Source organism: Malus sylvestris, chromosome 11, assembly GCF_916048215.2.
Source record: "Malus sylvestris chromosome 11, drMalSylv7.2, whole genome shotgun sequence".
NCBI lineage: Eukaryota > Viridiplantae > Streptophyta > Magnoliopsida > Rosales > Rosaceae > Malus > Malus sylvestris.
Window position 1 is genome coordinate 33,599,782 of NC_062270.1, and position 21,799 is coordinate 33,621,580.

The 21,799-nt window shown below is 39.0% G+C and overlaps 1 protein-coding gene and 1 pseudogene across 3 annotated transcripts; both read right to left on the reverse strand.

Annotated features, from left to right (window-relative positions):
- Positions 1-2,980: 2,980 nt before the first annotated feature.
- LOC126588715 (ultraviolet-B receptor UVR8) lies at positions 2,981-14,395 on the reverse strand. 3 transcript variants are annotated; one of them, XM_050253821.1, is made up of 8 exons: positions 14,116-14,395; positions 13,986-14,030; positions 13,317-13,663; positions 12,397-12,606; positions 11,720-11,830; positions 3,931-4,299; positions 3,733-3,840; positions 2,981-3,503 (listed from the first exon to the last, which is right to left on the reverse strand). In XM_050253821.1, exons 3-8 carry the CDS (start codon positions 13,653-13,655, stop codon positions 3,162-3,164), a joined length of 1,479 nt encoding a protein of 492 aa, XP_050109778.1. In that variant the 5' UTR covers positions 13,656-13,663; positions 13,986-14,030; positions 14,116-14,395; the 3' UTR covers positions 2,981-3,161. The 3 variants fall into 3 exon arrangements, with proteins under 3 accessions (XP_050109778.1, XP_050109777.1, XP_050109776.1); XM_050253820.1 differs by lacking the exon at positions 13,986-14,030; XM_050253819.1 differs by lacking the exon at positions 13,986-14,030 and having other exon boundaries at positions 13,317-13,985.
- Positions 14,396-15,079: 684 nt separating this feature from the next.
- Positions 15,080-18,811, reverse strand: LOC126588718 (uncharacterized; annotated as a pseudogene).
- Positions 18,812-21,799: the final 2,988 nt, after the last annotated feature.

A 21,799-nucleotide genomic window follows, 5' to 3' on the forward strand; every position in this document is an offset into this window, starting at 1 on the left:
CTCGCACCCAGCCATCTACTTCCAACCCAAACAGCAGCAGTCCATGCAAATTTGGAAGAATTAACATCACACACAGGCCTCCATTTGTGAACTACAAGGTAATGAACCGAAATAAGCCTAGGTCCTCCAGTAAGAACAAATTCCAAATCCTCTTTTCTTTTCAAAATTGCAACAAAATAGCTATTAATCAAATCTACAAGCTCAAGACCAACAATCGGACTCCAATTCAACTCATCAAGATCGCGTTTGAAATTTTCCAGATCCAGAGCTTGTAATCCATTCTGAACATTCAGAAGTTTGTCTCTCCAACTCGGTTTGACACCGTCGGCACCCACCCCACACCCTCGGATTTCAATTTTCAAGCTTATGTACCTTGTAGTTCACAAATGGACGCCTGGGTTTGATGTTTATTCTTCCAAAATTACAAGGACTGCTTTTTGGTTAGAAGAATGTAGCTGGGTGCGAAGACGAGGACGACGATTACTTTAGTTTTTTTTTTTTTTTTAATATATATTTTTTTAGAAAAATTAATAAAAAATAATTTAAAATTTTTAAATTTTAACGATAAAAATAAAATAAAAAATAAAATAAATAATGTTGTGATTGATTTTTTAGTTCCTAAAGTATTGAAGAAAATGTTAAAAGCATATGAATGGATAGGAAATTAGCAATTCTTTACTGTAAAGTGTAAAAGGCATTGCAAGTAGCTTAAAAATTAAACAAATAAAAAGGCAAAGGACAAATTAAGAAGGGCCATGGAAAAAAGTCGTCCTTTAAACGCGGTTTTGTTATGATTAAGTTACGTACTATAGATGAATTTTAATCATCTATTTTCATGTTATATAATTTAAAAACATGATTATTTTAGCATTTTTTCTGAAAAAAGATAAAGTGACCTGGAGTCCCATAAGTAAAATAGTAAATAAAGAAGGAAAATGGTGATTAGTGATTAGATAATACAAAGTGTCTTCATCAAGAAGAGAATTACTTTTGACCATTAGATGTTCTTTTACTTTACAGCCCCTCTTTCAGTTAAGTGTACATACACTTGTGGATAGGATCTTATCCGGATTCTCTTTGTGAGAATTCCAAAATCACTTAATTGTATCCGTTCATTTGTCATCTTGTGGTCATAAATTATTTTTGAATTTTTTTATTTAAAATTGAACACAAATAGTATCTGATAAAAAATGAACACACAATGTACGATGAACATGATAAAGTGAACTCCGGGATCCTCCTCATCCATAAACTTGAAAAAACAAATCTTTAGCAAAAAAAAATAAAAAAATTGGTTGGCAGAAGAGATGTGCCACTATGATCAATATTATTTATGATATTTAACAAGCTCAGGGTACGGTAAGGGAGAAAAAAATGTGTGTTAATAAATTGTCACGTGATAAGTGATAGTCACACATAAGTATTGTACTTGGAGACAGTGTAGAGACACATGTACTAGTAGAGGGACCCGGCTTCTCTGCCCTTCCACTTCTTACACACTCTCATCCTCTCTTATTTTGTGCGGTCACGGTTAAGCCACGTCAACATTTTATATTAATTTTTTTTATAAAGATAATAAAACAAAAAACAATAGTAATATAAAATGTTGATGCGGCTTAACCGTAACCGCACAAATAAGAGGAGATGAAAGTTTATGGGAAGTGGGAGGGCAGAGAAGTCAGGTCCACTAGTAGAGAGACTTAAATAAAGTTGGGGCGTTAAGTTGGTCATGTTTCAAACATATCACGTGTAGCCATAACTTTAATTTTCTCACATAACTTTAATTTTCTCACATAACATAATTAGTTAAAACATGACCACTTTGACGATCTTATTGTATGCAAGTGCTTCTTATATAGTGGAAACAGAGCATGAGTTGCACTTTTGTGGTTGGAATTTAAAATGGAGGAAAACATAGCTTGTTCTCCTCTTTTGATAAAATTGAAGCATAGTTCCTGAATTTTGGCCAAATTGGATCTTTGCACCTCAAACTAAAAGTCAATAAAAACTGGTGCTTGAACTTGTCACAATGTGGAGCACTATTCTTTTTAGGTAACTTCGATAAAACTTTTGTCCAAATTATGATATTTGAAGCGAAAAATATGGATAAAAGTTGTAACTGAATAATCCTCCGCGTTTTGACAAATTCAGAGATCAAATCTTACATATTTTTTGTTTAAAGACTAAAAACTCCAATTAAGCCAAAATTGAAGACCAATGCTCCAATTGTCTCTTCCTCTTGCAAACTTCCAACTACTTAACAAACAACACAAAAGGAGGCACGCTTGTCACATGGATCATGTCATCTCATTTCACTCTGCTTCCAACGTCCCATTTTAGAGGAGGACAACTGATATTAGAATGCCGTCAGAAAAGATAATAAATATTTCAATTCCTTATAGTTTGATGAAATCTGGCAAACTTTGAAAGTAGGTAGTGTCTCGTACTACAAATATATTAATGTTGACATGGACTGCCAACTAAATTTGTACCCTTACTAATACAAATCTAGAATCCAAAAGACGTGCTTCGTGAAAGTCTGTTCAAACAAATATTGTCCCCCATATAGGTGGGTAGGATTTTTATGTTACCGACACGGTTACGATGGACTAATGATTATTTTAAAGGAAAACTAATGAAAAAAGCTTGAAAACTTTGAGTTTTAATGATAAGGACAAGATAAAGGATAAAGTGAATAATACCAGGATTGACTTTTTAGTGTAAAAATGTGGTTTTTCGTTAAAGTGAACAGTACCGGGTGCTTTTCGTTAAAGTTCCCTTATTTTAAAACCCATGTTGGTTGGCCGGCTGGCCGCAGGTACTTGCATTCTACGGCATAATGACGCTCATTATGTTAGCATCAGTCGTGCACGGATGGTATCACAGTCCTTGATTGATGCTAGCATAATATGGTATCATAGAAGTAGGCATAATTTGAAGGAAGCATCATTGACAAGGCAACCTGGAAACTGAAACAAAATGAACACACAACGTAGCTGTACTTCTTATATTATACGCAATCTAATTTCCCACAACAAATATCACACACAAATTATCATGTAACGCCTTCAACATTTTGATCTCACAGATACACAAAGCTATTTACCTTAAGGACATACGAAATCATACAACTCCACAAAGCAGATGGTTTTTCCCTGAGGTCAGAGGCATTCTGTAACGCGATCCATGTCATCAGCCGTTTCTTGTATGAAGATTTCATTTGGTTCAAGGCAACATCGCAATGTGTCGTGCCCGAGTTGTGCCCTTTCATTATCTCCAAATCCAAAGAGTTGTCCGCGGTTAGTGACAACAACAGTATGGTACAGCCCAGTGCTAATCTGAGAAACATGATGATCTCTTAAGCTATCGAGGATTCGAGGGCTCAAGATCTTATCAGATAATCCCCTGTCGGGAAATCCAAGGCTACCAAAGCTCATCCAACCGCAACCATATACTGAACCATTGTCACAGAGGAAAAAGGTCTTCCGCTTTCTAGCACACACCTACAGAGTACAGTAACTGTTATAGCACACCTATGGATTAAAACGAGAAGTTCCACATGAAAAGGGAAAAAACAGGAGAGAGATGCACAGATTTGTATGCGAGTTTCACAACGCCAAAGTTGTAGTGTTGGAGCATTGCATCTACTCTTAACAATTGAGGGCAGCATAGAACAATGGACTTAAAAAATCATAATTATCAGAAATGATAAGATGAATGAAAAAACCAAACCTGCACAGCGAGGTGGCTTTTGAGCTTGGTCAAGAGTTCTGGGGTGGTCTTGTCAATCTCATCCCCATGGCCTAATGCACCGCAGTAGCCTTTACCCCAAGTATGTACCTGCAATTTCCATGGTTTTTGACAGAAGTCAAATACATGCCAAGCACAACAATAAAATATTGAAATTTTATCACCGGTTAGGAGACTAACAAATCCATTGGAATCAAGTGCCACGGCATGCTCGTCGCCCGCAGAGACTCGAACCACATGAATACCCTGTCTTTTAAATTTTTGAATTGCACGTGGCTGAAACTCATCATGCTGCTCTCCATGGCCAAGACAGAAGTTAGAACCTGACCCAAAAGAGTACACTAGTCCATTGTCAGTTACAGCTAAGACATAATTTGGACCAGCAGCAATCTGAACAATGGAACCAATGCCCTCGGGCATTTCAATCATTTTGGGAGTTGGGCTATCTATGGTGTCTCCATGACCAAGTTGACCATGTGTGTTGGCCCCACATGTATAAACACGACCTTGTCTTGTAAGAAACACGGTAAAATTAAGCCCTGTAGCAACCTGAAACAAGTTCTAGCTATTTAATGTCCAACTACAAGTTGTATAAATAGGAAAGGAAAAAGGAATTGGAGTGAAACAAGTTCCAACAGATAACTCATGAAGATATAGTGATACGCATCGACATTGGAGAAGATAAAGAGTAGAGTAATTATCACCTAAGAATGGAATAAAGCATAAGATCCATTTGCAAGAATGGAGAACGAGAACTTGGGCCATTCATATCTATAGTTATTGGTTTTTCTCGATGAAAAAGAGGAATGTATAATTGGAAGAATGGTCCGAATCAGACCTCTTAAGACTGAGCACATCATCAATCAACGTATTTAGCTTCAAATTCCAGAAGCCTTCAAAAGGCTTCCTAGTTTTTGTTTTCTTGAGGAAAGAGTGATATTTCTATGGTAAAAAAGGGTGATGTTTATTTTACATACAAGCAGAAGAATCCAATAACTAGACATATCATTTAAAAGTAATTCCATAATCCAGAAATCATAGTGCAGGGGTTACAAATTAAAGGAAAACAGAAGAATAGAAATTGTAGTGCAACAACTATATAGCCTTTGAACAGGGATTTTCATCCATAATACTAGACAATGATTCACAACAACAACAACAACAAAGCCTTTTCCCACTAAGTGGGGTCGGCTATATGAATCCTAGAACGCCATTGCGCTCGGTTTTGTGTCATGTCCTCCGTTAGATCCAAGTACTCTAAGTCTTTTCTTAGAGTCTCTTCCAAAGTTTTCCTAGGTCTTCCTCTACCCCTTCGGCCCTGAACCTCTGTCCCGTAGTCACATCTTCGAACCGGAGCGTCAGTCGGCCTTCTTTGCACATGTCCAAATCACCGGAGCTGATTTTCTCTCATATTTCCTACAATTTCGGCTACTCCTACTTTACCTCGGATATCCTCATTCCCAATCTTATCCTTTCTCGTGTGCCCACACATCCCACGAAGCATCCTCATCTCCGCTACACCCATTTTGTGTACGTGTTGATGCTTCACCGCCCAACATTCTTTGCCATACAACATCGCTGGCCTTATTGCCGTCCTATAAAATTTTCCCTTGAGCTTCAGTGGCCTACGACGGTCACACAACACGCCGGATGCACTCTTACACTTCATCCATCCAGCTCGTATTCTATGGTTGAGATCTCCATCTAATTCTCCGTTCTCTTGCAAGATAGATCCTAGGTAGCGAAAACGGTCGCTTTTTGTGATCTTCGCTAGATTGCTCCGGTCATTAGTGTGGATAAGTATATAAATGGATAGAGATAGGAAAGCAAACACAAGATGTACGTGGTTCACCCAGATTGGCTACGTCCACGGAATAGAAGAGTTCTCATTAATTGTGAAGGGTTTACACAAGTACATAGGTTCAAGCTCTCCTTTAGTGAGTACAAGTGAATGATTTAGTACGAATGACATTAGGAAATATTGTGGGAGAATGATCTCGTAATCACGAAACTTCTAAGTATCGGAGTGTGGTGTCGTCTTGACTTGCCTTATCTGTCTCATAGGTAGATGTGGCATCTTCTCTGGAAGTACTCTTCCTCCATCCAGGGGTGGTATCTTTAACTGGTGGAGATGCACAAGGTAATGTATCAATTTCACTTGAAGCTTACTTGTAGTTTCAGGCTTGGTCAAGCGCGATACAAACCATGTAGTAGGAGTCCCCCAAGTCGCCGAGCTAGGGGGTCTGCTGAAAGAGGTGACAGACAAGGTAAGCAATCAGAGCTCCGACTGATTGTTCACCTTCTCCCCATCTTGCAGCAGCATGAAGGATAAAGAGAAGAAAAATGAGAAGAGATGATATGAGATACTTTTGCTTTTGAAGAAGTAACTTTCCACAGGCTTATTCTTGAACTGAGCTGGAGGGTTTTCTGGTTTCCTCCAGAGTATAAGGCCGACTGAAGAATTTGAGGGTCAAAACAAGTCCATCAAATCTAGAGTACGTTCCATCCTGCTGATATGGGATACTTTTGCTTTTGACAGAGTAATGGATGTATCGGCACGTGTGCTGTTACGCTTGTCTCCACATGCTTCCTTGTATCCTTCGCACTTGCCCTATCTGTTCCTCAAGCAGATGCGGAATCTTCCCTGGAAACATAAGATGTTGAAGATGAGTACTCGAGAGCAATGCCAGGTAAGTAATCAGGTAAGGGGTTCCAGGCAGTCAGTTCCTGGCTGGAAGCTTGATTCCAAGTGCTGACTGATTGCTCTCTTTCTCCTTGTCTTGCAGGTAAAAACAAGGCCAAAGGAAAAGACAGGGAAAAAGCATGATATGGGATACTCTTGCTTTTAACCCTGATGATATGAGATATTCTTGCTCTAGTATAGCTTGTTTGCAGAGGTATTATCGGGGGGAAAGAAAGCTGAATATTTCGAAAGGCTTCGTTGGGAGTGCCCTCTCAGATATGATGAAGGGTTGAGCATTTTTGTAGGTCTGCCTGTCCGTTGGGGATGGAGGTCGACATATATAGGAGTCTCCATAACAACAAGTAGTAATGCTATTCCTTTACCCTACTTGGTCATAGCACGGTAGTGGGAGCTGCCAGTTTCACATGTTTTAACTCTGTCAGAGCACTTTGAAAAAGTGGTCTGTGGTATCTGGCTCTCGAGATTCGGAGAACGATGCCTCTTCGATTTTTGAGAAAGCAATCATGCTGGGGGTCTGGCTCTCGAGATTCGGAGAGCAGTGTCTCTTCGATTTTTGAGGAAGTAATCATGTTGGGAGTCTGGCTCTCGAGATTCGGAGGGCGGTGCCTCTTCGATTTTGGAGCAAGCAATCTTGTTGGGAGTTTTGTCTCGAATGTGAGTAAAGGTTGGGCATGTTTGCTAGTCTACCTTGCCACGAAGCACAAAGGTTGACACACAGGGACTTTCCAATTATCCAGCAATGGTACTGTTCCTTTACCCTCTCTTCGCTTTTGAGAAAGTAGTCATGTTGGGAGTCTGGCTCTCGAGATTCGGAGGATGGTGCCTCTTCGATTTTGGAGCAAGCAATCTTGTTGGGAGTGTTTTCTCGAATGTGAGTAAAGGTTGGGCATGTTTGCTAGTCTACCTTGCCACGAAGCACAGAGGTTGACACACAGGGACTTTCCAATTATCCAGCAGTGGTACTGTTCCTTTACCCTTGTGGGTAATAATATGGTAGCTAGACCTTCAAAATTTATGTGTCTAAACTTTGTTAGTGCTGTTTCTTTGCTATTCTTTTACCTTTCTTAGTCAGAGCGATGTAGTGGGAGCTGCAAGCTTCACGTGCTCAACTTTGGCAGAGAACTTTGGCAAAGTTATCTGTGATACCCATGAGCTATTGTTGCGTGTGGGAAGTGGGTGATTGAACAGTAAGATTCATGTGCTTTCTACTTCACCAGAAGTCTTCGACAGAATGCCCATAATTTCCGCAAAGCTGAGTGTGCGTGTGACAGGTGCTGACAAGACTAGAAAAGTAGGTGCCTCTTCGATTTCTGAGATCGGCCCTCGTGGTCTCTGAGCAGCCCATCTTTTGAGAAAGCGAGCGCCTCTTCGATTGATTCGGAGAACGATGCCTCATCGATTTTTGAGAAAGCAATCATGTTGGGGGTCTGGCTCTCGAAGATTCGGGGAGCAGTCTCTTCGATTTTTGAGAAAGTAATCATGTTGGGAGTCTGGCTCTCGAGATTCGGAGGGCGGTGCCTCTTCGATTTTGGAGCAAGCAATCTTGTTGGGAGTGTTTTCTCGAATGTGAGTAAAGGTTGGGCATGTTTGCTAGTTTACCTTGCCACGAAGCACAGAGGTTGACACACAGGGACTTTCCAATTATCCAGCAATGGTACTGTTCCTTTACCCTCTCTTCGATTTTTAAGAAAGTAGTCATGTTGGGAGTCTGGCTCTCGAGATTCGGAGGACGGTGCCTCTTCGATTTTGGAGCAAGCAATCTTATTGGGAGTGTTTTCTCGAATGTGAGTAAAGATTGGGCATGTTTGCTAGTCTACCTTGCCACGAAGCACAGAGGTTGACACACAGGGACTTTCCAATTATCCAGCAGTGGTACTGTTCCTTTACCCTTGTGGGTAATAATATGGTAGCTAGACCTTCAAAATTTATGGGTCTAAACTTTGTTAGTGCTGTTTCTTTGCTATTCTTTTACCCTTCTTAGTCAGAGCGATGTAGTGGGAGCTGCAAGCTTCACGTGCTCAACTTTGGCAGAGAACTTTGGCAAAGTTATCTGTGGTACCCATGAGCTATTGTTGCGTGTGGGAAGTGGGTGATTGAACAGTAAGATTCATGTGTTTTCTACTTCCCCAGAAGTCTTCGACAGAATGCCCATAATTTCCGCAAAGCTGAGTGTGCGTGTGACAGGTGCTGACAAGGCTGGAAAAGTAGGTGCCTCTTCGATTTCTGAGATCGGCCCTCGTGGTCTTTGGGGAGCCCAGCTTTTGAGAAAGCGAGCGCCTTTTCGATTTCTGAGATCGGCATTCGTGGTTTTTGAGCAGCCCAACTTTTGAGAAAGCAAACGCCTCTTCGATTTCTGAGATCAACCCTCGTGATCTCTAAGCAGCCCAGCTTTTGAGAAAGCAAACGCCTCTTCGATTTCTGAGCAGGCGCCTCTTCGATTTCTGAAGCTCTGTCGAGTGCAGATTTTTATAGGGGCTGGCATTAAGTTCCAAAGCACACTTGAATCTCCACCAGTAGAAGCTTCATTATTGCACTTCTAAGATCTTGATTTGTCCGACCTCTTCTCTCTTCAACACCTTTGAAAATGTCTGGCCCCTCCGACCGTCGTTTTGACTTGAACCTTGTTGAAGAGGCAGCCCCGCCTTCTCCAGACAACATATGGCGCCCATCCTTCGTCTCCCCTACTGGTCCTCTTACCGTTGGGGATTCCGTGATGAAGAATGATATGACCGCTGCGGTGGTGGCCAGGAACATTCTCACTCCCAAAGATAACAGACTACTTTCCAAACGGTCTGATGAGTTAGCTGTTAAGGATTCGCTGGCTCTCAGTGTTCAGTGTGCAGGTTCTGTGTCTAATATGGCCCAACGCCTATTTGCTCGAACCCGCCAAGTTGAATCATTGGCGGCTGAAGTGATGAGTCTCAAACAGGAGATTAGAGGGCTCAAGCATGAGAATAAACAGTTGCACCGGCTCGCACATGACTATGCTACAAACATGAAGAGGAAGCTTGACCAGATGAAGGAAACTGATGGTCAGGTTTTACTTGATCATCAGAGATTTGTGGGTTTGTTCCAAAGGCATTTATTGCCTTCGTCTTCTGGGGCTGTACCGCGTAATGAAGCTCCGAATGATCAACCTCTGATGCCTCCTCCTTCTAGGGTTCTGTCCAGTACTGAGGCTCCAAATGATCCCCCTCCGGTGCCTTCTCTTTCTGGGGCTCTACCGACTGCTGAGACTTCTCCTAAGCAACCTTTGTGAAGGCTCCTTCTTGTGTGTTTATTTTGACTCATGTATATGTACATATTTGTAACTTATCGGGGATATCAATAAATAAGCTTTCCTTCATTTCAACGTATTGTGTTAAATACACCAAAGCCTTCTTCGCTAAGTTCTTTGAATTTTCTTTTGTTGAAGCTTGTATGTTGAAGCTTTCTGAGTGGAGCATGTAGGTTGGGGTAGTGTTCCCTTAATTTCCCGAGTGAGGAAAACTTCTCGGTTGGAGACTTGGAAAATCCAAGTCACTGAGTGGGATCGGCTATATGAATCTTAGAACGCCATTGTGCTCGATCCTGTGTCATGTCCTTCGTTAGATCCAAGTACTCTAAGTCTTTTCTTAGAGTCTCTTCCAAAGTTTTCCTAGGTCTTCCTGTACCCCTTCGGCCCTGAACCTCTGTCCCATAGTCGCATCTTCTAATCGGAGCGTCAGTAGGCCTTCTTTGAACATGTCCAAACCACCGTAACCGATTTTCTCTCATCTTTCCTTCAATTTCGGCTACTCCTACTTTACCCCGGATATCCTCATTCCTAATCTTATCCTTTCTCGTGTGCCCACACATCCAACGAAGCATCCTCATCTCTGCTACACCCATTTTGTGTACGTGTTGATGTTTCACCGCCCAACATTCTGTGCCATACAGCATCGCCGGCCTTATTGCCGTCCTATAAAATTTTCCCTTGAGCTTCAGTGGCATACGGCGGTCACACAACACGCCGGATGCACTCTTCCACTTCATCCATCCAGCTTGTATTCTATGGTTGAGATCTCCATCTAATTCTCCGTTCTTTTGCAAGATAGATCCTAGGTAACGAAAACGGTCGCTCTTTGGTATTTCTTGATCTCCGATCCTCACCCCTAACTCGTTTTGGCCTCCATTTGCACTGAACTTGCACTCCATATATTCTGTCTTTGATCGGCTTAGGCGAAGACCTTTAGATTCCAACACTTCTCTCCAAAGGTTAAGCTTTGCATTTACCCCTTCTTGAGTTTCATCTATCAACACTATATCGTCTGCGAAAAGCATACACCAAGGAATATCATCTTGAATATGTCCTGTTAACTCATCCATTACCAACGCAAAAAGGTAAGGACTTAAGGATGAGCCTTGATGTAATCCTACAGTTATGGGAAAGCTTTCGGTTTGTCCTTCATGAGTTCTTACGGCAGTCTTTGCTCCTTCATACATATCCTTTATAGCTTGGATATATGCTACTCGTACTCCTTTCTTCTCTAAAATCCTCCAAAGAATGTCTCTTGGGACCCTATCATACGCTTTTTCCAAATCTATAAAGACCATGTGTAAATCCTTTTTCCCATCTCTATATCTTTCCATCAATCTTCGTAAGAGATAGATTGCCTCCATGGTTGAGCGCCCTGGCATGAACCCGAATTGGTTGTCCGAAACCCGTGTCTCTTGCCTCAATCTATGCTCAATGACTCTCTCCCAGAGCTTCATTGTATGACTCATTAGCTTAATACCCCTATAGTTCATGCAATTTTGTACGTCGCCCTTATTCTTGTAGATAGGCACCAAAGTGCTCGTTCGCCACTCATTTGGCATCTTCTTCGTTTTCAAAATCCTATTGAAAAGGTCAGTGAGCCATGTTATACCTGTCTCTCCCAAAAGTTTCCACACTTCGATTGGTATATTGTCTGGGCCTATTGCTTTTTTATGCTTCATCTTCTTCAAAGCTACAACCACTTCTTCCTTCCGGATTCGACGATAAAATGAAGGGAAAAATTCTCCATTAGCTTTACCCAGAAGATCGTATAATATCCACCGATTCTGACACCTTTTTTATCTATTTGAAAAAAATTAAGGGAATTGTTATTGGCACTTCAAAATTCTCATTCTACACTCCAAACTTTCTATATTTAGAAAGAAAAATACACTTGTGAGGAGTGTAGAATGAGATTTTTGGAGTGCCAATAACACTTCCCAAAATTAATTGTCATTTATAATACAACAATGAGGATATAAGTTTACCTGCTTGCAAGGAAGTCCTTTCAATGCCTCAACAAGCCTAGGCCTAAAAATTGGCCGGTTTGTATCTTTATGCCCACAACAAAATGATGAATTATCCCCACATGTGAAAACCTGTATCAGTAACCACATAGCGTCATTACATGACTAGAAGGACGGTCATGCATAATATCTAAAACGCTTTGCAATGCATATTCATCTTCTATAAGAGAAACAATTGCCAAGACACGAGCACAAATTTAATGCATCAAGGCAACTCTTAGAAGACTAACGTGAGAGTGACCTACTAAGTTTTGAGTATACAAGATATGGGAAGTATAAATGGTACATAGGTGCAGAAAGCTGTGTGTGTGTAGATAGCCAGATATATCGATGGTGGAAATCAGACCAAATTCTAAACCAGGTTTCATGATGGGATCATAAAGGGTTGCTAAACCTCGACAATAACTTTTAAGTGCCTATCACTGCCAAATAATCAACAACCCATGGGTGTCATAACTTGCAAAAAAATCTAAGGAACATTGACAAAGTCAGTGGAAGAATTTAAATTATGCGTGGAAATATTGAGCACAAAATGATGGAGAAGTATTTCTTATGCATTCAAATCTAAGATACAGAAGAAAACTATTTGTTCAGCTCAGAATAAGGTATACCATGTTGAGGTATAAGCAGGTACTAACCTCTCCAGATTGCATAACAAAAGCAGCATGGTTGTGGGAGGCTGAGACTTGGACCACGTGCACTGGAGATGGAAAATTAATCCGGGTAAATGTTACACATTGCTTAGTCTCAGAGCCATGACCAAGAACACCACACAAGCTGGCACCACATGAGTACAATGATGAATTGCTGATTAGCAATGTGTGATACCGTCCAGTTGTAATTTGCATCTGTTGATAAAAAAAAAATCTTAATTAACCATAACTTTTGGCCAGCAGCTATCAAGGACCAGAAAATTGTACAACAAACTTAACACAGCATAAAACAACAAAAAAAAGTTATCAATATACCAATAGGTCGATCTAGCTAGCAAACCTCTAGAAGACATTATATTAATATCTTTGTTCTATTAGCAGATAATCTAAATAATGTCATTTTCTGCGAGTCTTCCAAACGGTTAGGTAATGGAAAGCAATCCTATATATTACAGTACCAGGTTATTTTAAAATCTATATCTCATTTCTCAGTTTCCTTTCAACCAGAAAGTACTTAAAAATAGTTTCTACTGCTTATGCAAATAAGATTGTAAAAATTGAAAAAAAAAAAAAAAAAAAAAAGAAGTAAAAAACTACTGGCAAAAGTTTATTAGGCAAAAGAATTTAATACCACACAATTCAGGTTGGTTTTGTACTTACACCTTAAACATAGATACCAACTAATCTCAATGCAAGAATTTCAAGAATCTAAATAAATAAAGGATTAAATTTCCAACAACAAAATCATTTCATGTAAAATGGGTAGTTTATGATTGACTAAATTAGAAAACTCCCAAAATATATTATCACGCACATTGGTGTTCTTTCCCACAACCAGTACTCCAAATTGCTGATAAAGTTCATTCATGAATCATAAGAAACTGCAAACAATAATGAAATAGTACATTGCCTGCTGAGGTCTCAACCATGTCAGATGATTGCTCCACCGATTGCAAGAACCTCAAAACCCGCTTCCATTTCCCACCACACCGATTAAATAGCTCACTCTGAGCATCCCCTTCCATTTTAGCATATACAGAATGGGACACGCATAGCTGATATGCCGCAAAATCCACCAATGACCGAAACTTGTGAGGGTATAAGCACTGACTCCCTCCAAATGTCCTAGAAGTTAACTCTAAACGTAGAAGATCAATGGCGCTAAGCCTTCCCGAGCTCAAGATTTCTAAAACCAAATGTGACGGCAAGTCCTCCATTGACACCGGCCTACACCCCATCGCCATTATGAATCCTTCAAATCCACCAGCACCAAGAAAATACCAAATAAAATTGTATAACTATAGTCTTATATACATCCAATTAAAAGGAATTGAGCTTCACTATGATGATTGATGAGTGTCAAAGTTTTAGGCGAAATCGGAGGCAATTAAAGCAACAGATGAAGAACAAATCAGAAGGGAGGAAAATGCAGCAAATGGAGTACAACAAGGGGTAACTATCAGATGAAAATTTCAAAGGTTTTTGATACAGTGATTGGAAATAAATCATCAGACGGACCAAATATCACAGCCCTTTTCCTACAATTATCGAAAACTCGACGAATAAGGCCTTACCTGCAAAATTGTCGAGCAAAAACCGATCAAAGAACAGTAATTAACCTTTCACAGCAGCAAAAAAAGTGAAATTAAAAACCCAATTGAATCAAATGAAGATTCTAACTATAAAGCAGCAGTAAAAATTTACCAACAACAGAAAGTGGAAATTTGGAGGCTTTTGGGCGGCGATCTCTGACTTGTTCGTACGAATAATTGAGAAATTCAAGCTCTGAGCCAAAAGTTGGGGCTTCCACTTTCCAATTGGGGAAGAAACAACAGAAAAAAAAAACACAAAATAAAAGCCCTAATTTCCAAATTATTTAAAGGGAAAGTAAGAAATTAATTTGAATATTTAATTTGGGTTTTTTGGGGCAGAGAATTGGTCCCGAGGCTTCGTCTGGTGGGATTGAAATGAGAATAAAAGAACGGAAGCTTCAGCAAAAGCAGTAGCAGAGAAAGTAGGCGATGATGCAACGAAGGAGAAACTGGCACACCTGGCTGGCTGTGATTGGACCGGTGATGGGGTCTGCTGACTCTGATGTCGTGGATTTGCTTCCACGTGGAAGGGCCAGATGCTTCCTACTTGTAAGCTTCCAAATCACCAAGTTGGGGGTAGTTGTCCTAGGAGTCACATGGCATTTGTCTAAACTTGCCTCTATGAAATAATCCATAAGTCAATATCCTTATATTGTCACGTAATGTTATTAATTTAGATTATAATATAATTAACATGTTATTATCTTGTTTTATTTGTTTTTAAAAGAGCCAAGTAATATGAGTTAATTATAGTCATGATCTCTAAACCAATACCAGAGTTTCCTAGTGATTCCTCCATTCAAATATTAAATGTTGGTACTCTATTTTGTCACGTGCTGCACTTTAGTCTTTCGTCACGTCCTTCAATTTTTCCATTGGCCAGCACATGTATTTCATCTTGCATTGATCCAACCGCCCATGAATTGGCTATTTATGAAGGTTCAAGGAGGAAATCAGCCTTAAGTTTGTAATACTCATTAGTCATTACTTTACTAATAATTTATTGATTAAAATAACAAGCCTAGGCTGTAGCATCCAATCATTCAAAATATACACATTGATCTGAAAACACGGTCTCCCAACAAATTCAATGATTCATTTCATCGGATTGAATAAATCAAAAAAGAATAACAAAATTAAATGAAGTGCAGAAGGTCAAAAGGGGAAAGGGCAACAGGATTCCAATATTACATTTGTGCCAGGTCCACCAAGGTAGGAGTGGACAAGCCATTGGAAACAATATACAAAAGCAAGATATAAATTTAAAATGTTTGAAAGCAAGCAAATGTGAAGTCTTAACGAATAAATAATTCTCTTTTCTAATTTTCTCTGAAGCTCATGGCGCCACCCAAGTCAAAAGGAAAAGAAAAAATCTAACCAGAAAAGGGCTGTACAACATCATTCAGCTTTTAGCTTAGCATGCAAGTAACCCTTCTTTAACGGGGGAGCAAGCTAGCGTCGAATAAGGATTCCAATATTGGTCATTCGGCCACTGATTGCACTGTATGTAGCACCGGATCCCTGGCATTTTCAAAACCAGGGAATAAGCTTGTGTCGACTAAGGAATTCAGAAATAAGATACATAATTCAGAGACTTTACTTACCGAGACTGTTCAGGTGGATCATGAGAGTCGAGATTGGGAGCCAATCGAAATTTTAAAATCCGTTGAAGGCTCATAACTGGTTTCACTTGCTTGCTTGGAGATTGATTTGGATCCATTATGCATTTGCCTGCAAAAGGGTTTGCTTGCTTCCGATGGCCCCGTTTCTTCATGAACCGCTGCGCTAGCATCTGCAATAGGGCTCGCTTTAGTTCAAAATAAGGTGCTACTGGTGCAAGCAGATACAAGAAGTAAATAAAAGAAACAATACAACTTGATAGGTGGCTTCTTTTTTCCTGATTGATTGATTGAATGCGATCTTTGATAATTTATGTACATCATAATGAGAAACTTAAAAGAATAGATTATGACTGACTTTTGGCTGTCATAACCACCTTCTGCAACAATATGACCATTTTTTCTTTTCAAGGCAAATTCTGTGACTCCATGAAAATACATAGTGAGGCAAGAGGTCTCGGGGAGAGGGGGTATCCAGTAACAGATTCCGGATTAACAAAGGTTTCCAATGGTATGTCTATAGATATCTAAACCAAATATGGGTCTTGTTGAGGGTTCATCTCGGTCAGGGTTTGCCCCTATTTGTACTCAACCTGACTAAAGGTGATCACGAGGCGCTTCAAGTTAGGGTAGCGCTGCGCTGATGCCCTACCTTCCATCGGCAAAGGGAAGTGGTATAACCTAAGTTTTCTACAATCTATTCAAAAATCAAGATCACCTTTCAATATCTATTCTAGTTCCTCACTCTTATCAAAGTATGTACGGATTTAAGAACCATGCAAGTCAACAGTGAATACTAAAAAAACTTCAATGGAAGCAGTCACAACTCACAAGACGAAATTCATTGCCTATGATGTGTCCCTCTTGATGCCAATGAACTTTACCGAGTACTTTCACAATACACACAAACTGGTGCCTAGAAATTTGTTGGCCCTCAAATGAAAGCCGATCCTTGTATTGGAATAGAACTTTGGACTCCTCAGCTCAGTTGGAGAACGATAGAATCGAAAAAAAGTAAAGAATGAACTAAGGATGGGGAAGCCCTCAATTTACTTGCAGAACTAGAGGACCGTAATTTAGAGGGATCAAAACAATCTTAATCAAAAAAGATATGGTCCAGTACATGCATAGAAGACAAGTTTCCATAGTTTCTTACAGGTGTATTCTGAGTGAGATAGAAATGTAATTTACCTTCTTCTTCGAATAGAAGGCATGTTCCAACCGTTTCTTGATATTCTCCTATCTGCAGGAAAACAAGAATTAGTGAAAAGAAATCATGTCAGCCCACAACTTCAACCTCCAAGCCTTTCCAGTGATGCAGAATTTGCACTAGTTCTTTCAAGTATAACATACCAATTACTAATAAAAATGAATGAAACAGCTCACAAGGCTCAAAAGAGAAAATCAAAGTGGGAGTTACAGCAAGTACTGAATAATAAAGAAAACTACTATCCAATTGCCATGAATGTCTAAACTCAAAGTACGACATAAACATCTGCACAGTATCACTAGTTATAAACAATACAAAGTGCCAGGACAGCACCAAACACTCAGCAAGATAAACAGTAGAAAGATCGGAGTTAAAACATTTAATTGCCACTAAAGCATTCACTGCCAATGTTTTAAAGAGCGAGGGCGATGCCAAGGCATTTCATATGCTGCGTAAAACAACATAAACTAATTTCATAGGCTCAATGCTCCAAACAAATCCAAAAATTACCAAGGTAAAACAATATGAAAAAATGTGCAAAGCAAGCACAATCCAATCTAAGAGTCTCCATGGTAGTTTTTACACGCATACATTAATGTCTACATGTCTACATAAAAGACTCTGCTAACTAAATGTCATCTAAAAGCCTAAAACCACTGCCAGGGAATTAATTTTGTCAAATTCTTCTACAAACACACAAACAGTTCCCCGATAGCATCAAACCCTAAGCATGATATCAGTGCAAAGTTGGGATTAAAACATTTCATTGCCACGGAAGACATACCATGTTACATAAAACCAGCATAACTTAAGACCAAATTCAAATGCTGCATAAAACAACACGAACTAATTTCACAGCCTCAACACTCCTACCAAGTATGGGAATGGGTAAGGTAAAAAACAAAAACAAAAAAGGGAAAATGTGGCATTGACTGCATAGAAACATGATGTCAGTTTTACAAACAAACAAAACCATTGAATCACACAGATTCGAATCAAAGCAGTTTAAAAGTTAAGAATCAGCATAGAATCATTGACTAGAGAACAAAACCATTGATTTTCATACATAATTTCAGTTTTTTAGGCCGTTAAAACTCACCAACTTGAGCTTGTCACCTATACTCAATACTGGATGCTCCGTGTTCAAACCCTGCAAATCAATACATTTCAATTTTCAACATTAAAATGGCATCACCCAAAAAAAGAGTTTTAAATGCTGAAAATTGCGGGGGGAAATGTTAAAAATAACGAGAAATCCAGAAAGTTTAAACGTACGGAAAAAGAATACGGTGCATTTGGTGGAATTTCAAACTGCAAGGCGCCAATTTGTTTCATTACGAGATCTTCAGCTTAATTTTGAGAAACCAAATAAAGACGCCAACTTGTTTCATTACGAGGAAGTGCTAGCATCCTGCAACTAACAAAGAACTCACATTCCTCTAAACAACACAAATCAAGTACCTAGCCAATTATATCTCCAATTCATGATGCTGTAAAGCATTTTGTGCCTGGCAATCGAACTACTTACGTTGCTAAAACTACGCAAATCGAAAGCAAGAAATTTACTTTTCATGGCAAACAATCGTATTAAGGGCAGAACCATGAATTTATACAGTCGTTTGCATATCAACATCGAAACAGGAAACTCCAAAGTGATTAGCTGAGAGAGTTGTTTTTCATTACAAAGAACAAAAAAGGAGCTACGAAAGTTGTTGACAGATGGGCTCCATTTCCCAAAATCACATATTAGGGATTTAAATAACTAAAACTTGAAAAATTAGAGATTAACTCAAAATTGACGGTTGCCGGTGGTGATGGGACGGTGGCTGACGACGGCGTCGAGTGTGGAGGGCGACGGAACGTGACTGACGGCGGTAGCCTGCTGTGCTGGGAGTGGGAGTGGGGAGCCTGAGCCGTTCGTTGGTCACTGCTACTTGCTTCCAATTCCAATGGCAGAGAACGTTCTGCCTTTTTCGTCCCTGGCGTTAAGTTTTTTTTATTTTTAAAATGAAAAAGACAAATAAATCCCAAGTCCAAAACGACGTGGTTTTGGCCCCTTTGTTTTTCGTTTTTTTTTTCAGGTGAAAAAACTATATTATCTACACGGTAGATAATGGATTTAGCCTCACAATGGGTTATCAATAGTGTGTTTCGAATTCACCTATGACGAGAATCGAACTTAAGATCTCTTACTTACAAATGAAGAGGAATACTACTACACCGTACCGTAGTACTAAGTGGTTTGACCTGGATATTTTTTGATAAAAAGAAATCCTGCAGCAACACGTAGGCTGCATAACTTCACTTTCTCCATCAAGCCCAGAAACAGAGGGGCGGTTCCATCAAGCCCAGAAACAGAGGAGCTGTTCCTCAATTTTCGGAGAGCGGAGGTGCAACTGCACCTCCTTGCGCCCATGTAGCTTCGCCTCTTGTTACAAATGGATGGATGTTTTTGGCTATTGGGAACTTACCAAATTTTAAGGGCATGCAACTAAGAGAGAAAGTTTGATTCTTTTGGCTATTGGGGCACTTATCAAATTTTAAGGGCAGGCGTACGCTGAATCTTATCATGTAAATTATGAAGTGTGTGATTCTAGGATCTAAGGAGGATCCTCTTTGTATCGATGTTGGAAAAAATGAGGTACTGTGATTGGCGAAGTATGATGTCTTAAAATTTTGGAACAGCTATATCTCTACCAACTTGAATGTAAATGAGGTGAAATGACTCGATTTTAGAAATTTTAGAAGATAAAATGAGACAAATTCAGTTTCAAAGATCAAGTGATTAAACGAAAATTTTAGGAGGTAAAGATTAATAAATATGGCTAAATTAAAAATGATAAAAACCAAAACGGGAATTCGAAGCTTCATGGCTCGTCCATAGTCCAAAGATTGGCCGGCCCATAAAGGCCCATTATTTTCTCTTTCAAAGATAAATCCGATTGAATTAAACCTTTGGCGCGTATCCATGCTCAGACAACACTCGTCTGGCTGCAAATTCAGTGCCACCCGTGGCGCTGACCAAAAATACGTGCCGAGCACGGTGAAATCAAGTCACTGGTGTTTACAAAAACAAAAAAAATAAATAAATAATAAACTGTAATCTCTACTTTCTTTCAAATTCGAACCTTGCTGGATCCTCTTTGTGAGAATTTCGAAGATTCGTAAATCATATCCGTTAATTATACGGTCAGAAATCATGTTAAATATTTTTATTTAAAACTAGATATAAATAGTACATGATAAAAATTAATTACACAATGTACGATAAACGAACAGAGTTTACAAATCATCAACAAAATTATCAGGAGAGAATCCTGTTTGCTTTCTTTTGTCAGTTAGTTTCTTTTTTCTACATAAAGACTTGACTTGATTTGTGAAGACCATGGTGTAAATTTCAGTTCATTTAAATATTCACACTTTTCATTCATTTTTATTCATCTTTTTAGGTTTTGGAGAGCAAAAAAAGAAACAACCATCATTGTAAAAAATGCAATGGTAGTTAGAGGCCATAGCCATATATCTACATCCCCTACATAAATGTGTATTGACCTAGAATAGGGATGAAATATTGGAAAATTGAGTCTTTCTCGACAACTAATCATCTTCGAAGCGAAAACCGAAAACTTTGATACAACAATGCATTCCCCCATATGGTTTACCTAATAGCCCAAAAAAAGTATTCTTTAGTTGTAACAGCATACAATTCAATTGGTAGTTCATTCGCCTAATCCGTCACCATTTTCTATTTTATTTCAATTCTCATAATCAAGTATACGATGGATTTCACGGTGCTAATTTTTTTAATAAAAAAAAAGAAATATCTTTCAAGGCTACGACTCCTTAGGTGATAACTAAACGCTAAGTGCATGCAATTAGTACAAACCAGCAGTGTTATTTGGAACCCTATCATATAATTATTTCGTTGGCATATTAATCCATTCTCTCTATAGGGGCAGTATTGGAACAATAATAACAAACTTCAAACACCACCATGTTTGTTTGTTGTTAACCGCCATGACTCGTAGTCCTGCAACTATTCACGCGCTTTGGTGCGTCCAATTCCGGTAACGCAAGCAGGCATGCAGCGCTTGCTCATCGGAAATTTATTTAGTTCATTGGTAACACGGTTCGGTGTCTCAATGTTACAATCTAAGAGATTAACTTTTATTTTTAATCTCTCTATACCTTGTATTATGACATTTAATATACTGTTTATATTCCAAATTATCATCCTAATTAACTGACAAAAGAGGACGGTTGACGCCGTCACGATGGAGAAATTTTTCATTGTGACGGGTGATATGATTTTTACCATCTACAAAAGTAGGGATAAAAACACTTAAAAATACTTGCAAGAGTACAAGATTGTCGTAGTATAGCAGTTTAAGCAAGGTCGTTTTCGACAGAGATTGATTGAATAATTTGTATTTAAACTAATCCTTAGCTAATTATTTAGAACAAAGTTTCGAAAAGGTTGATTTTGGAATTTAAAATAATAAAAAAGAATTTTAAAATAAAACAATTAAAGAAGTTAACAAAGAAAAACCAAAGAAAATAGTTTTGAAAAATAAAGTTAAAAGCCTAGGGTTCCACCATCACCAAGCAATCCTATGAATTCTTACCAATTACTTATGATCTACACATGCCACTTTGAAGGTTAGGTTTTCCTAATTTATATTCTACTTGGAACCTCCAACATAAAACATATATCTAACATGCAATCCGTCCGGACGTTCGGATCAAATCTGAACATGAGAGACTCATTAGGCTTTATGAAAACCCCTTGAAAAATCATGCAACCCTTAAGACGTGGTGTTCATCTTAAGTGAAATTACAATTATTAATCACAAGAAGCCAGTGTCAATTTCAGGGAACCTTCCGACCAAAATTGCATCAAATTATTTTTCTAAACATCCTAATGGTAGCTAAGCATTAAAACACTTAGATAGTTTTAATCATGGTGA